The sequence below is a fragment of the Chiloscyllium plagiosum genome, unplaced genomic scaffold (genome assembly GCF_037043375.1).
Source record: "Chiloscyllium plagiosum isolate Xiang-an unplaced genomic scaffold, Cpla_swu_hap1 HiC_scaffold_18, whole genome shotgun sequence".
Lineage (NCBI taxonomy): Eukaryota > Metazoa > Chordata > Chondrichthyes > Orectolobiformes > Hemiscylliidae > Chiloscyllium > Chiloscyllium plagiosum.
In genome coordinates, this window is record NW_028270156.1 from 5,392,613 (window position 1) to 5,409,259 (window position 16,647).

The 16,647-nt window shown below is 43.8% G+C and overlaps 1 protein-coding gene across 5 annotated transcripts in view; it reads right to left on the reverse strand.

Annotated features, from left to right (window-relative positions):
• Positions 1–16,647, reverse strand: part of nadsyn1 (NAD synthetase 1) — a 95,596-nt gene that overhangs the window by 14,677 nt on the left and 64,272 nt on the right. For all 5 annotated transcript variants that reach the window (XM_043705355.2, XM_087996254.1, XM_087996256.1 and 2 more), the window contains 2 exons: positions 7,923–8,058; positions 2,082–2,188 (listed from right to left, as the gene is read on the reverse strand). In XM_043705355.2, the coding sequence (XP_043561290.2) occupies positions 2,082–2,188; positions 7,923–8,058 (243 nt within the window). The remainder of the gene's footprint in view (positions 1–2,081; positions 2,189–7,922; positions 8,059–16,647) is intronic.

Genomic DNA, 16,647 nt, shown 5'->3' on the forward strand with positions numbered 1-16,647 from the left:
CGTCCTCTAAGTTAACCTCAGAGTCTGTCCCTGCCTCCGTGAATGACTGCTGAAACCCCTGAACTCCTTTAGTTCTCTGCCTACATCTCACCTCCCAATCTCCATAAGGGGGACGTCATCCAGCCCTCATTGCCAACTCGTGTTGAGCCCCATTCTCCTATCACTCTTGCTACTGTTGGACGTTATGGCTCAGTATCTCTCCCTTGCCCAAGCTTCAATAAAACTTTAACCTTCCAAATATCTCAATGTTCACAATTCTCTGTAACAAACTGCACGGTCGGCAGGATCTCTGGGAGCTTAGGACACATAAAAGAGGTTACACATGGTCAGAGGGTTGGAGAGTACGTTTACAAGCCACCCTTAGATTGGACCATTGGTGAGACGAGTTTCCACCTCGGTTGGTGTGTGCGTGCGTGTGCGCGCGTCTCATGTTCCAAGTGTGAATGAGGAAGGAGAAAATACAACAATACAGCACAGGAACCGACCCTTCAGCCCACCAAGCCTGTGCTGATTCTTATTTAGACCCGCTACTTGTTGCCGATATGTGCTTTTTATCCCTCTGTTTGCCGCCCCTTCATAGGTCTATCAAGATAGGCCCTAAACGTTGTTAAACGTGCCTGTTTCCACCACCTTCACTGGCAGTGCGTTCCACGCACTCAGTGAAAAATATTCCCCCTCCCTCACCTTGAACCTGTGCCCTCTGGTGGTTGACCTTTCCACCCTGGGAAAACGGCTCTGACTATCCACCCTATCTACACTTCTCAAACGTTTGTAGAGCTCTGTCAGGTTGCCCCTCAGCCTCTGTCTTTCAAGTGAAAACAGAGTTTACCCAGCCTCTCCTCACAAGTAAATCCCTCCAGACCAGATGACATCCTGGTCAACCTTCTCTGCACCCTCTCCATGGGTCCTTCTGATAGTATGGTGATCAGAACTGCAAGACAATACCAAGGGCTACAGGCAGCCAATGAATACTGATGTGACTAAACAAAAAAAAAGCTGCTTAATGTGGGAGGGGTCAAGGGCAGGACAGTGCTGCACAAAAAGGGACTTATCTGTAGGCTGCAGAAAATTCAGACTGTACCCTATCAATAGACAGTTAAGCTGCAAGTGGTGCACGGTAAGCATTTAAGGACAGTACAGATGCAGAATCCACAGAGATTCCTGGACATCTCTCAGGTAGACTCTCCAGATGGATGGCCTATCCATCTGAGGGGATCTTGTGTTCGACCAAGTGGAGGGAGTAGTCTGGGACAATTGCAGATGCTGGAGATTAAAGTCGAGAGTGTGGTGCTGGAAAAGCACAGCAGGTCAGGTAGTATCAGAGGAACAGGAAAATCGACGTTTTGGGCAAAAGCCCTTTATCAGGGACAAATGTAGGTCAATAAGTTACATATTGGCTTTACAATTGTTAATGGGATAACTGATTACATTTTACAATTGAATAAACTTTCAAATGATTGAATTTTAGTGTCCTTATTGCAGCTAACTCAAATTGACGTGATCACAGGAAGTTTGGCTGGTTTAGGTTTTGATGGTTTCAGCTTCCTCTGGTAGAATACAGCAACTATAACATTTCCTCCTGTGTCTTTCCACTGCAGATACAGGAGGAAATGCTTTGACAACTCAAAACATTTCAGATTCCTGAGAGGTGGTTCAAAGTCTCCACCACACCTTCAGCCACTAAGGCTACCAGCTCTGCAAGCCCCTGCATCCCTTTGCTCCTTTGAGCTACCTCATTGGCAAAGTTTCTCATCATCTTCCCTGTATTTCTTTATATGGCTTCGGGGTCAAACTCTGTTGGCAAATGGTGCAGTGAAGTGCTTTGGGGTGTTTTACAAGGTTTAAAAAAGGTCCTTTACAACCACAAGTACATCTTGAATAATTTCACTTGCAGCAAGTTGCAAATTGTGGGACAAGTTGATTTCTTACGAGACTTACAGAAAGACTCTACAGGGAGTTCACACTCAACTACAGTGAGCTGCTGGTCACCTTAGGAAAAAGTACAAATTCACAGAAAGCGAGTCATTTTGACAAAACTACAACTAAAGCCACGATTTTGCGAAATGGACAGGTGAGCTCACCTCTCATCTACATTGGCTGATCCAAGAACCAATGAGCTTCCAGGTTTTCCAGAAGTCCATAAACATAACTGAGCAAAGAGATATGCGATGACCATGCGAATTCTTGCCTGGAGAAGGCAAACACAAGAAAGCAAAATTCATGACTGAAGCTCTAAATGCTGGAAATTTCTTACTCCAAGAGTACAGCTAATATTAAAATTAAAATCCCAAATTTAAGTACAGGGAACTCCATTTAGTATAAAGCCCAACCTCTCATCATTAAAGAGCAGCAAACAGCTTTGCCAGAAGACAACTCCTTTCATGAGTAAAATGGCTGTGGTTTGAAAGATGGTCCCTCGCGGTCAGGGAGATATGATCTCCAGATGAATGATCAGTCAGGCAAGAGCGTCAAACTTCAGCTTAGCAATATCAATGGCAATGCTAGGCCATCTCCCTAACACATGTCCCACTCTCACACCAATTCTTCAATCAGTAACAAACCAACAGCCCTACGGCTGAGGTGACAAGTTTCATTGTGTCAGAACTGTTGTGACTCACTCTTGTGATGCCATGCCACAAGGCTATAGGCCAAAGGGCTGGAAAATGGGATTATAATAGTTAGATGAATGTTTTTGACTGGCACAGACTCAATGGGCCAATGTGGCGTACACTTCTATGACCCTATGGCAGGGGGCTGTGTATCTACACTGGGAAAAGCAGACAGACATTAAATCCTGGAACTCTGTTGCACAAAGAAATAGCAGGATTTCACCAATGGTGGAGTATGCTATCCCTAGTCTGTGACTCCCTGGGATCGGGGAGAAAGAGGAAGAGAGCTCCCAAAACTTCTCATTTTGCCTAATTTTCAATCCTTTCTCAACACCACCAGTGCCTCAATCCAGGTGGCGTTCTGGAGGGCGTGGTAACATCACACATCCACTGGTTATATCTGTGCCAGCACAGGGGCATGAAGATCTTTCCTCCACTTTCCGTCTCACTCTCCTTGATTCTGCCTGTGAGACTGTGGTACTGCTGATGGAATTCTCTCTTTTGGTTATATATTCGCAACTGAATCTGCTGTGAACCCCATGGGGTTGGGCGGGGTGGGTGTGGGTGCAGGCAATACATTTAAAGAGAGCATTAAAATAATCTCACAATACATCTCAGCAGTAATGTACACCAGTGATAAGGTAGTTCATAATAGCTGACTGCAAAGGAGACACAGTTTTGTGGATCAGTAAGTGACAAGAAGTCTGAATCTAATGTTTTGGCAGAAGCTTAAACAGTCAAGCATCAGGAACAAGGAAATCAGGAAACCAGTTGAAGTCAACCAGCTGCTCTAAAGCCAGGCGAGGGCGGTATTAAACAGTGGGAATAGTTGTTCCATTTGTTTGTTTTTCACTGAAGCATAAGCTCCTGCAAGTATCATCTTAGAAGGATCCCAATTCAACAAACATTAAACAGCCTGAGCTAATGTGATGATGTCCGTTATAACTGTCACTTTCTAAAACATACTGACTTGAACACCGCCGCAATTTTGCCTTCTGGGAACGTCAGCAGGTCCAACCCTTTACAGGAGTGGTGCAAAGTGTTCACCAACTCTGGCAGGACACATGCTGGTTCATTTTAAAGATGTACATTTTAGTGTAAAGCAGACAGTGAGGGAAAATTAGCGGGCGGCATGGTAGCTCAGTGCCTCACAGCACCAGGGACCCAGGTTTGATTCCCACCTCGGGCGACTGTCTGTGCGGAGTGTGAGTTTCCTCTGGGTGCTCCAGTTTCCTTCCATGATCCAAAGATGTACTGGTCAGGTGAATTGGCCATGCGAAATTGCCCATACTTTTCAGGGATGTGTAGGTTAGGTGCATTAGTCCAGGGAAAATATAGGGGAATGGGAGTGAGTGGGTTACTCCTCGGACGGGTGGTGTGGACGAGTTGGGCCGAAGGGCCGGTTTCCATTTAGGGCCGGGGAGGGGGATCTTGAATTCTACTTAAACTAGATTTCAATAAACACATTAAAAAGCAGGACTGAAGATACTGGAAATCTGAAATAAAAATATTAATAGCTGGAAACATCTGCAGAAAAACAACGAAAGTTAATATTTCAGGTCAAAGAATAGAGTCATAGAGTCATAGAGATGTACAGCATGGAAACAGACCCTTCGGTCCAACCTGTCCATGCCGACCAGATATCCCAACCCTAATCTAGTCCCACCTACCAGCACCCGGCCCATATCCCTCCAAACCCTTTCTACTCATATACCCATCCAAATGCCTCTTAAATATTGCAATTGTACCAGCCTCCACCACATTGTCTGGCAGCTCATTCCATAGATGTACCACCCTCTGTGTGAAAAAGTTGCCCCTTAGGTCTCTTTTATATCTTTCCCCACTCACCCTAAACCTATGCCCTCTAGCTCTGGACTCCCCCACCCCAGGGAAAAGACTTTGTCTATTTATCCTATCCATGCCCCTCAATTTTGTAAACCTCTATAAAATCACCCCTCAGTCTCTGACGCTCCAGGGAAAACAGCCCCAGCCTGTTCAGCCTCTCCCTGTAGCTCAGATCCTCCAACCCTGGCAACATCCTTGTGAATCTTTTCTAAACCCTTTCAAGTTTCACAACATCTTTCCAATAGGAAGGAGACCAGAATTGCACGCAATATTCCAACAGTGGCCTAGCCAATGTCCTGTACAGCCGCAACATGACCTCCCAACCCTGTACTCAATACTCTGACCAATAAAGGAAAGCCTTCTTCACTATCCTATCTACCTGCGACTCCACTTTCAAAGAGCTATGAACCTGCACTCCAAGGTCTCTTTGTTCAGCAACACTCCCTAGGACTTTACCATTAAGTATATAAGTCCTGCTAAGAATTGCTTTCCCAAAATGCAGCGTCTTGCATTTATCTGAATTAAACTCCATCTGCCACTCCTCAGCTCATTGGCCCATCTGGTCCAGATCCTGTTGTAATCTGAGGTAACCCTCGTCGCTGTCCACTACACCTCCAATTTTGGTGTCATCTGCAAACTTACTAACTGTACCTTTTATGCTCGCAGTCAAATCATTTATGTAAATGACAAAAAGTAGAGAGCCCAGCACCAATCCTTGTGGCACTCCACTGGTCACAGGTCTCCAGTCTGAAAAACAACCCTCCACCACCACCCTCTGTCTTCTAACTTTGAGCGAGTTCTGTATCCAAATGGCTAGTTCTCCCTGTATTCCATGAGATCTAACCTTGCTAATCAGTCTCCCATGGGGAACCTTGTCGAACACCTTACTGAAGTCCACATAGATCACATTTACTGCTCTGCCCTCAATCTTCTTTGTTACTCCTTCAAAAACCTCAATCAAGTTTGTGAGACATGATTTCCCCATGCACAAAGCCATGTTGACTGCCCCTAATCAGTCCTTGCCTTTCCAAATACATGTACATCCTGTCCCTCAGGATTCCCTCCAACAACGTGCCCACCACCGAGGTCAGGCTCACTGGTCTATAGTTCCCTCGCTTGTCTTTACCACCTTTCTTAAACAGTGAACCATGTTTGCCAACCTCCAGTCTTCCAGCACCTCACCTGTGACTATCGATGGCACAAGTATCTCAGCAAGATGCCCAGCAATCACTTCTCTAGCTTCCCACAGTTCTCGGTACACCTGATCAGATCCTGGGGATTTATCCACCTTTAAATATTTCAAGGCATCCAGCACTTCCTCCTCTGTAATCTGGACATTTTGCAAGATGTCACCATCTATTTCCCTACAGTCTATATCTTCTATATCATTTTCCAGTAAATACTGATGCAAAATATTCATTCAGTATCTTCCCCATTTTCTGTGGCTCCACACAAAGGCCGCCTTGCTGATCTTCGAGGAGCCCTATTCTCTCCCTAGTTACCCTTTTGTCCTTAATATATTTGTAAAACCCCTTTGGATTCTCCTTAATTGGATTTGCCAACGTTATCTCATGTCCCCGTTTTGCCCTCTTGATTTCCCTCTTAAGTATACTCCTACTTCCTTTATACTCTAAGGATTCACTCGATCTATCCTGTCTATACCTGACATATGCTTCCTTCTTTTTCTTAACCAAACCCTCAATTTCTTTCGTAATCCAGCATTCCCGATAGTTACCAGCCTTCCCTTTCACCCCGACAGGAATATACTTTCTCTGGATTCTTGCTATCTCATTTCTGAAGGCTTCCCATTTTCCAGCCGTCCCTTTACCTGCAAACATCTGCCTCCAATCAGCTTTCAAAAGCTCTTGCCTAGATTTGATTTGATTGATCATTGTCATGTGTACAGAGGTACAGTGAAAACTGTTGTCTTATGTGCTGTGCAAACAGATCACAGTATACAAGTACATCAGGGTAACAGAACAGAGTGCAGGGTTCAATGTTACAGCTGCCAGAGAAAGTGCAGAGAGCGATCAACATTAACATTAAAGAGATCCATTCAAAAGTCTGATAACAGCAAGGAAGAAGTTGTCCCTGAGTCTGTTTGTATGTGCAATGAACTTTTGGATCTTGTGTCTGATGCAAAAAGGTGGAAGAAAGTATAACTGTGGTGGAAGGGGTCTCTGATTAAGTTGTGATTTGAAGATGCTGGTGTTGGTCTAGGGTGTACAAAAGCTAAAAATCACACATCATCAGGTTATAGTCCAATAACATTTGGAGCGCCGCTCCTTCATCAGGTGATTGTGGAGTACACAATTGTAAGACACAGTTTATAGCAAAAGTTTACAGTGTGATGTAACTGAAATTATACATTGAAAAATACCTTGATTGTTTGATGAGTCTCTCATCTGTTAGAATGATCATGATAGTTTCACTTCTTTCATATGTAAATCACAAAACTCTTTTTTAAAGTAATATTCTCAGGTTAACTGTAACAATTGGTGTCAGCGCAGATAAGATGTTGAAGGTGTTAGCCCTCTGTATGCTCTGTCTGTGCTATAATGTTTAGACTGATTCTAATGTAAAAAAGGGTTAACAGAGACTTCATGCAAGTTTTGAGCAAAGTACAATGACACACACGCACGCGCACGCACACACACACGCACACACGCACACGCACGCACACGCACCATGAATCCATGTAAGACTCTATTAATTCATTTTTAACATTAGACTCAGTCTAAACATTATGGCACAGACAGCAGCACACGGGGGGCTAACACCTTCAACATATCTGGGCTGACACCAATTGTTAAAGTTAATCTGAGAATGTAACTTTTAAAAAATGTTTTGTCATTTACATATGAAAGAAGTGAAACTATCATGGTCATTCTAACGGATGAGAAACTTAACAAATAATCAAGGTATTTTTCAATTTATAATTTCAGTTACATCACACTGTAAACTTTTGCTGTAAATTCTGTGTTTTACAATTATATTCTCCACAAACACCTGAAGGAGCGTCGCTCTGAAAGCTAGTGCTTCCAATTAAACCTGTTGGACTATAACCTGGTGTAGTGTGATTTTTAACTCTGATTATGTTAGTTGCTTTCCCAAGGCAATGGGAAGTAAAGATGATGCCACGGGAGGAGAGGCTAGTTTGCGTGATGGACTGGGCCATGTTCATGACTCTAGTTTCTTTTGCTGTTGGACTGACTAGTTATCAGAATTGTCACCAGTCAGAAAAGTGACAAGGTTAGCTCGGTTTTTTGTCTCTACAAGTACTGCCAGACCTGCTGAGCACAGTCAGAACTTTCTTTTATCATTTCACATGTTATATTGAGTGTATGTGGACTAGTGAATGGGCTCACTATTATTCTTTACGCTACATAGCTATGCCTTTTGCAGAAAGCAAACAACATTCACCCAGCATGCAGGTCACAAGATGGAGTGGAAATTCCACCTACATACCTGCAAATTCTGTAGGGCCAGGTTCTCTCTTCTGCTGCCACCATGTGCTGCAAACTGTGGAGATTTACCGGTTACCAGGCGGAATATTCCCATCATCGCCTTCACCGCTGAATCGATGTTCAAGTTTATGTGATAACTGAAATTAGATAAAATCAGACTATTAATAGACAATAGGTGCAGGAGTAGGCCATTCTGCCCTTCCAGCCTACACCACCATTCAATATGATCATGGCTGATCATCCTTAATCAGTATCCTGATTAAGTCTCCATAACCCTTGAGAGCTCTATCCAACTCTTTCTGAAATGAATCCAGAGACTGGGCCTCCACTGCCCTCTGGGGCAGAGCATTCCACACAGCCACCACTCTCTGGGTGAAGATGTTTCTCCTCATTTCTGTCCTAAATGGTCTACCCCGTATTTTTAACCTGTGTCCTCTGGTTCGGCACTCACCCATCAGCGGAAACATGTTTCCTGCTGCCAGAGTGTCCAATCCTTTAAAAATCTTGTATATCTCAATCAGATCCCCTCTGTCTTCTAAACTCAATGGTATACAAGCCCAGTCGCTCCAGTCTTTCAGCGTAAGGTAGTCCCGCCATTCCAGGAATTGACCTCGTGAACCTACGCTGCACTCCCTCAAAAGCCAGAATGTCTTTCCTCAAATTTGGAGTCCAGAATTGCACACAGTACTCCAGGTGTGGTCTCACCAGGGCCCTGTACAGCTGCAGAAGAACCTCTTTGCTTCTATACTCAATCCCTCTTGTTATGAAGGCCAGCATGCTATTAGCCTTCTTCACTACCTGCTGTACCTGCATGCTTACCTTCATTGGCTGGTGTATAAGAACACCCAGATCTCTTTGTACTGCCCCTTTACCTAAATTGATTCCATTTAGGTAGTAATCTGCCTTCCTGTTCTTGCCACCAAAGTGGATAACCATACATTTATCCACATTAAACTGCATCTGCCATGCATCTGCCCACTCACCTAACCTATCCAGGCCACCCTGTAATCTCCTAACATCCTCCTCACATTTCACCCTGCCACCCAGCTTAGTATCATCAGCAAATTTGCTAATGTTATTACTAATACCATCTTCTATATCATTAATATATATTGCAAAAAGCTGCGGTCCCAACACTGATCCCTGCGGTACCTCACTAGTCACTACCTGCCGTTCCGAAATGGAGCCGATTATCACTACTCTTTGTTTCCTGTCAGCCAACCAACTTTCAATCCAAGTTAGTACTTTGCCCCCAATACCATGCGCCCCAATTTTGCTCACAAACCTCCAATGTGGGACTTTATCAAAAGCTTTCTGAAAGTCCAGGTACACTACATCTACTGGATTTCCCTCGTCCATCTTCAGGGTTACATCCTCAAAAAATTCCAGAAGATTAGTCAAGCATGATTTCCCCTTCATAAATCCATGCTGACTCTGACCTATCCTGTTACTACTATCCAGATGTGTCGTAATTTCTTCCTTCATAATAGACTCCAGCATCTTTTCCATCACTGAGGTCAGACTAACTGGTCTATAATTTCCTGCTTTCTCTCTCCCACCTTTCTTAAAAAGTGGTACAACATTAGCCACCCTCCAATCCGCAGGAACTGATCCCGAATCTATCGAATTCTGGAAAATAATCACCAACGCATCCACGATTTCTCGAGCCACCTTCTTCAGTACCCTGGGATGTAGACCATCAGGCCCTGGCGACTTATCAACCATCAGACCTAACAGTCTCTCCAACACCAATTCCTGGCAAATATAAATTCCCTTCAGTTCAGGTCCTTCAGCCACTGTTACCTCAGGGAGGTTGCTTGTGTCTTCCCCAGTGAACACAGATCTGAAGTACCAATTCAATTCTTCTGCCATTTCTTTGTTCCCTGTAATATATTCCCCTGTTTCTGTCTTCAAGGGCCCAATTTTAGTCTTAACCATTTTTTTTGCCTTTCACATACCTAAAAAAGCTTTTACTATCCTCCTTTATATTTTCAGCCAGTTTACCTTCATACCTCATTTTTTCCTCTGCGTATTTCCTTCTTAGTAATCCTCTGTTGTTGTTTAAAAGCTTTGCAGTCCTCCGTTTTCCCACTTATCTTTGCTATGTTATATTTTTTCTCTTTTAACTTTATATGTTTCTTAACTTCCCTCGTCAGCCACGGCATCCCATGCCTCCTCCTAGGATCTTTCTTCCTTTTTGGAATGAACTGATCCTGCATCTTCTGCATTATACACAGAAATATCCGCCATTGTTCCTCCACTGTCATCCCTGCTAAGGTATTGCACCATTGAACTTTGGCCAGCTTCTCCCTCATAGCCCCATAGTTCCCTTTATTGTCACTTCCGATTGTACCCTGTCTTAGCAAGATCGGGATAGTGTTATCCAGTGCAAAACAATCCTCATGAGATGTGTACAGTAAAGTTCCTCTCTCATGATTCGATGGGACAAGTGAAGCGAGGTGGGAATGTGGAGTAAGCAGATCATAGCGGATTCTGAAGGAACTTGACAGGGCAAATACTGAGAGGAAGTTTCCCCTCACTAGGAATGTCTGGCACCAGAGGGCACAGTCTCAGAATTTAGGGGTGCCAATTTAAGACTGAGATGAGGCAGAATTTTCTCTCAAAGGGTTGAGAGCCTTTGGAACTCTTTGCCACAGAGAACTGCGAGGGCAGAGTCCTTGTGTAGATTTAAGGCTGAGAGCGGTAGATTCTTGATCAGTCGGGGAAATCAAGGGTTACAGGGAAAGGGCAGGAAAGTGGATGTGTGGAATATTGGATCAGCCACGATCCTATTGAATGGTGGAGCAGGCTTGATGGGCCAAACAGGCAGAAGTAGGTACTGCAGATGCTGGAGATTGGAGTCAAGACTGTGGTGCTGGAAAAGCACAGCAGGTGAGGAAGCATCAGAGGAGGAGAATCGACGTTTCGGGCAAAAGCCCTTCATCAGGAAAGGTCCAAACAGTCTACTCCTGTTCCTGTTTCCTTACAGTCTTATTGTTGGAATCAAAAAAAAGTCAATTCAATTATTCAGGTTGCTTAAGTGAAGGGACTTTCAGAAAAGGTGAAACTGGAGCTTCAGTGATGCAATGGTAGTGCCCCTACCCCTAAACCAAGAGGTCTAGGTTTGGGTCCCATCTGCTCCAGAGGGGTGTCTTAACAGCCATGAATAGTTGGTAAGAAATCCCAAGGACCTTGGGTTTGTGTCAGCCTGACACCATCCCCTCATTCTTCTTTTGTCTAATTTAAAATAAAGACTCAATGTTTACCGACTGTTTCTGAAGCAGACATTTCTGTACAACTGGCAAAATCTCTCTGCAAGAAAGATAGCAGAGAACAAATTCCTTTTCAGAGCATCGTACAGTCACAGCCACTTAGCCGTATCAGTATACTCTGAGGAAAAAAAACCTGAAAATAATTGAATAATTGACATTGCCCCTTGAAGCGACAGTGTGTCTTCATATGTGTTCAAGTATTGCTTACAAGGCCAACAGATTATTTTCTTATGCACAGAAAAAATTCAAACAAATCAAATCACGAAAAGCACCATATTTTAACAAAACAAACCAAGGCAGCTGGTCTCTTAAACCCCTAACACTTTGCTTGTACAAAGCATTTCTTTTGTAAAATGGACAGCTGGTCAGCATGGATGTGTTGGACTGAAGAATCTGTTTCTGTGCTGTATATCTCTATGACTCTGGAGGACTTGCCCCGAAGAATCAGGGAGAATAGAGCCGATGGAAATACCAAGAGGGATCCAGTACTACATTCTTGCCGAAGGGAAGTGATGTGAAGTTCTCAGTTATGAGAAGAAACTAATAAGAGTTTAATTCCCCCCGCTGATGGTTTAATATATTCACTGCGTTATAAGTAATGCTTATCAATGTTGATATTTGTTTGTTAGATTCTTCAAACTTGTTCCTAAAAACCTTAAAAGCTGGTGAATCGTACTTCTCATGAAACAGACTCAAGGCTGAAGCAAAATTAAGCCACAGTATTTATTTTCAGAACATAGAGGAGTTGGAAATTCAGCTCTTCCAGCCCATGCTATCACTCAGTGAAATCATGGCTGATACAAAAACAAACTGCTGGAGAAATTCAGGAGGTCTGGCAGCATCTGTGGAATTAATGTTACGAGTCCAGAGACCCTTCTTCACAACTGATTTTCTATTTCAGAGTTCCAACATCACAATTCCGTGTTTTATTTTAGATCATGGCTGATGTTCTGTTTGGTCTCTGTTAACTATGTAGGTCCCTTGGAGGGTCAACCCAAACAGCCCCATAGATGATTGAGGTTAGAGTTTCTATCCAAGTGCTGCTTTCTAGATGGGTACCATGAGGGCTGGAGTGCATTCTCTCTCCCTCCAATGCCACTTTGATTTAGTCCCTCCTTTGTCTCCCCTACTTTCTTGATGATGCAGTGTTTGTATCTTGATTAATTGGGTGTCCTGTTAACTTGGTGGTGGGTTATTTAAACAAAACAAAACAAAAAAAAAAGGCTCTGTTCAACTCCCTTGCTCCCCCCAAACCCTTCTTCGGTTGTGTCGTTGTTAGACTGTTCCTGAGGGGCAGTGTTTGTAATTTGTTTAATTGGGTGAATTGGTAAATAGGTGGTGGACTTACTTATACATTTTTTTTTTTTTAAAAGTCTACTACTGCCCAGACCTCCTTTTACCATGCCTTCTATCGTTGGGCTGCAGAGACCCTAATACTGGGCTTTCCAATGATGACGTGTGGCATGGTGACATGGTGGAAATGCCACTAGACTAGCAAAGGAGTTCAGGCCAATGTTCTGGGGACCTGAGTTTGAATCCCACCATTGGACTTAAAATTTGAATTGAATCGAATCCAAAGTAAAAATGCTCGTCTAATGGTATAATGCAGCATTGATTGCTGCAAAAACCCATCTGGTTTGCCAATGTCCTTCCAGGGAGGGAAATCTTCCATCCTTACCTGGTCTGACCAACATGTGACTCCAGACTCACGCAGCAATGTGGTTGACTTGTAAATGCCTTCTTGGCAATTGGGAAAGGTAATAGAAACTGGCTTAGCCAGCGATGCCCACAGCCCACAAACAAATTTTGCAAAAACGTCCTCATCCTTTCCATCAGGGGCTTGGGGTAGAGGGTCTACACATGGAGCCCCATGTATCTGAAGATTCAGGTGACTCACAGATTTTCAGCCCAACGATTAATTCTGTGGCTTGTGTAATCCATCAGCCATGTATACACTGGCTATGGGAAACATCACCTGTTTATTTAATTAGAAAGCCTTCTGTTATGTTCTGTGGATATCCGCAATGAAAAAAAAAAATTTGTCTCATCATCTCCTTTAAAACTTTCTCACCCTCACCTTAAACCAATGCTCCCTAGGGATTTCATAGAATCATAGACTGCCAACAGCGTGGAAACAGGCCCCTCGGCCCAACAAATCCACAGTTGACCCTCCAAAGAATAACTGACCAAGACCCATTCCCCTACCCTATTGCCCATATGTACCCCTGACTAATGCACATAACCTTCACATCCTTGAACTCTATGGGCAATTTAGCATGGCCAATTCACCTAACCTGCACATCTTCGGATTGTGGGATGAAACCGGAGCACCTGAAGGAAACCCACGCAGACATGGGGAGAATGTGCAAACTCCAGACAGATAGACAGAGTCGCCAGAGGCTGGAATTGAACTCAGGTCCATGGTGCTGTGAGGCAGCAGTGCTAACCACTGAGCCATGGTGCCACATGGTGTATTTGACATTTCTACCCTGGGGAAAGAGAGACTTTGACTATCTACCTTATCCATGTCTCTCAATTCTGTCAACTTGTATCAGGTCACCCCTCAGCCTCCAACGCTCCTGCAAAAACAATCAAAGTTTGTCCAACTTTTCCTGACATCTAATACCATAAGACCACCATAAGAAATAGGTGTGGAAGGCAGGCCATTCGGCCCATCGAATACACTCCACTCCAGGCCATATCCTGAGAAATCTCTTTTGCACCATCTCCAAAGCCTCTGCATCGTTCCTACAGTGTTGCAAGCAGATTTGTGCACAGTGCTCCAAATGTAGCTTAACCAAAGTCTTATATGGCTGCAACATCTCTTGCCAACTTTTATATGCAATGCCCAAACTGATGAAGACAAACATGCCAATACACCTCCTTTACCACCCTTTTCCACTTGTGTGTCACACGGTCAGGGAGCTATGGACTTGCAACCCAAGGTTCCTCTGTATTTCAGTGCAAATAATTTCCTCTTGCATTTGATCTCCCAAAATACATCACCTCACACTTGTCCAGATTAAACTCTGCCATTTCTCCACCCAACTTTCCAGCTGATCTGTATCCTGCTGTATCTTTTGACAACCGTCCTCACTATCCACAACTGCACCAATTTTCGTGTCATCTGCAAACTAATGAACCAGGCCTACAATTAGAAAAATAACCCTTGACAACTACGGTGTCTTTTATGGCTGAGCTATTTTTGTATCCAACTTGCCAATTTACCATGGATTCCATGCACTTTAATCTTTTGGACCAGCCTCCCATGAGGGACCTTGTTGTTGTTTTAAGTCTGTCCAATAGAAAGGATGCAGTAGTGGGTACAGTCTTTATTATATGTTTTTGGAGATATGTCTTTTGATTAAACTTAAAATAGAAGCCACAGCTATTAATTTAACCTGGGGAAGTGTTTGTAGAGGAATAAGACGGTGTTATTTTCTGGGTCTGTAGATTGTGAAGGAGCAAAAATGGCCTTTGCAGTGAGATGTACTTCTTGTCAGATGTATAAAGTTAAAAATCACACCACACCAGGTTATAGTCCAACAGGTTTAATTGGAAGCACACTAGCTTTCGGAGTGACGCTCCTTCATCAGGTGATCAGACAATCACCGGATGAAGGAGCGTCGCTCCGAAAGCTAGTGTGCTTCCAATTAAATCTGTTGGACTATAACCTGGTGTGGTGTGATTTTTAACTTTGTACACCCCAGTCCAACACCGGCATCTCCAAATCTGGTCAGATGTGGAAGTTTAGAGAGTTTAAGGGTTACTGCGGATTATATCTGCCATAAATGCTTTTGGATGCAAATCTGATCAGGTCGAGTGGATCGGTTGGAGAGACAAATAGAAGCGATGAGGAATTTGCAACAGCTACAGTATGTGATGGATGGCAGTTATAGAAAGTGGGGGGAAGTCTCAGGTACAGTCACATAGATGGGTTAACTCCAGGAAGGGTAAGAGAGGTCAGCACCTATGGCAGGAGTCTTTTGTGGATATACCCATTTCAAACAGGTTTGCTGTTTTGGAAAATGTAGGGGGTGATGGATTCTCAGGGGAACGTAGCACAAACAGTGAAGTTTCTGGTATTGAGACTGGCTCTAATGCAACAAGGGGTACGTCAGTTTCCAAGAGATCAATTGTGTTAGGGGATTCTGTAGTCCGAGGTACAGACAGATGTTTCTGTGGCCAGCAGAGAAAAAGCAGAATGGTGTGTTGTTTCCCTGGTGCCAGGATCAAGGATGTCTCAGAGAGGGTGCAGAATGTTCTCACGGGGGAGAGGGGCCAGCAAGAGGTCATTGTCCACATTGGAACCAACAACATTGGAAGGGAAAAGGTTGAGATTCTGAAGGGAGATTACAGAGAGTTAGGCAGAAATTTAAAAAGGAGGTCCTCAAGGGTAGTAATATCTGGATTACTCCCAGTGCTAAGAGCTAATGAGGGCAGGAATAGGAGGATAGAGCAGATGAATGCATGGCTGAGGAGCTGGTGTATGGGAGAAGGATTCACATTTTTGGATCATTGGAATCTCTTTTGGGGGTAGAAGTGACCTGTACAAGAAGGATGGATTGCACCTAAATTGGAAGGGGACTAATATACTGACAGGGAAATTGCTAGAACTGCTTGGGAGGATTTAAACTAGTAAGGTGGGGGTGGGGGTGGGGGTGAGGGGGGTGGGACCCAGGGAGATAGTGAGGAAAGAGATCGATCTGAGACAGGTACAGCTGAGAACAGAAGTGAGTCAAACAGTCAGGGCAGGCAGGGACAAGGTAGGACTAATAAATTAAACTGCATTTATTTCAATGCAAGGGGCCTAATAGGGAAGGCAGATGAACTCAGGGCATGGTTAGGAACATGGGACTAGGATATCATAGCAATTACGGAAACATGGCTCAGGGATGGGCAGAGCTGGCAGCTTAATGTTCCAGGATACAAATGCTACAGGAAGGATAGAAAGGGAGGCAAGAGAGGAGGGGGAGTGGCATTTTTGAGAAGGGATAGCATTACAGTTGTGCTAAGGGAGGATATTCCTGATAACACATCCAGGGAAATTATTTGGGTGGAACTGAGAAATAAGAAAGGGATGATCACCTTATTGGGATTGTATTATAGACCCCCCAATAGTCAGAGGGAAATTGAGAAACAAACTTGTAAGGAGATCTCAGCTATCTGTAAGAATAATAGGGCGATTATGGTAGGGGATTTTAACTTTCCAAACATCGACTGGGACTGCCATAGTGTTAAAGGTTTAGATTCAGAGGAATTTCTTAAGTGCATACAAGACAATTTTCTGATTCAGTATGTGGATGTACCTACTCGAGAAGGTGCAAAACTTGACCTGCTCTTGGGAAATAAGGCAGGGCAGGTGACTGAGGTGTCAGTGGGGGAGCACTTTGGGGCCAGCGACCATAATTCTATTTGTTTTAAAATAGTGATGGAAAAGGATAGACCAGATCT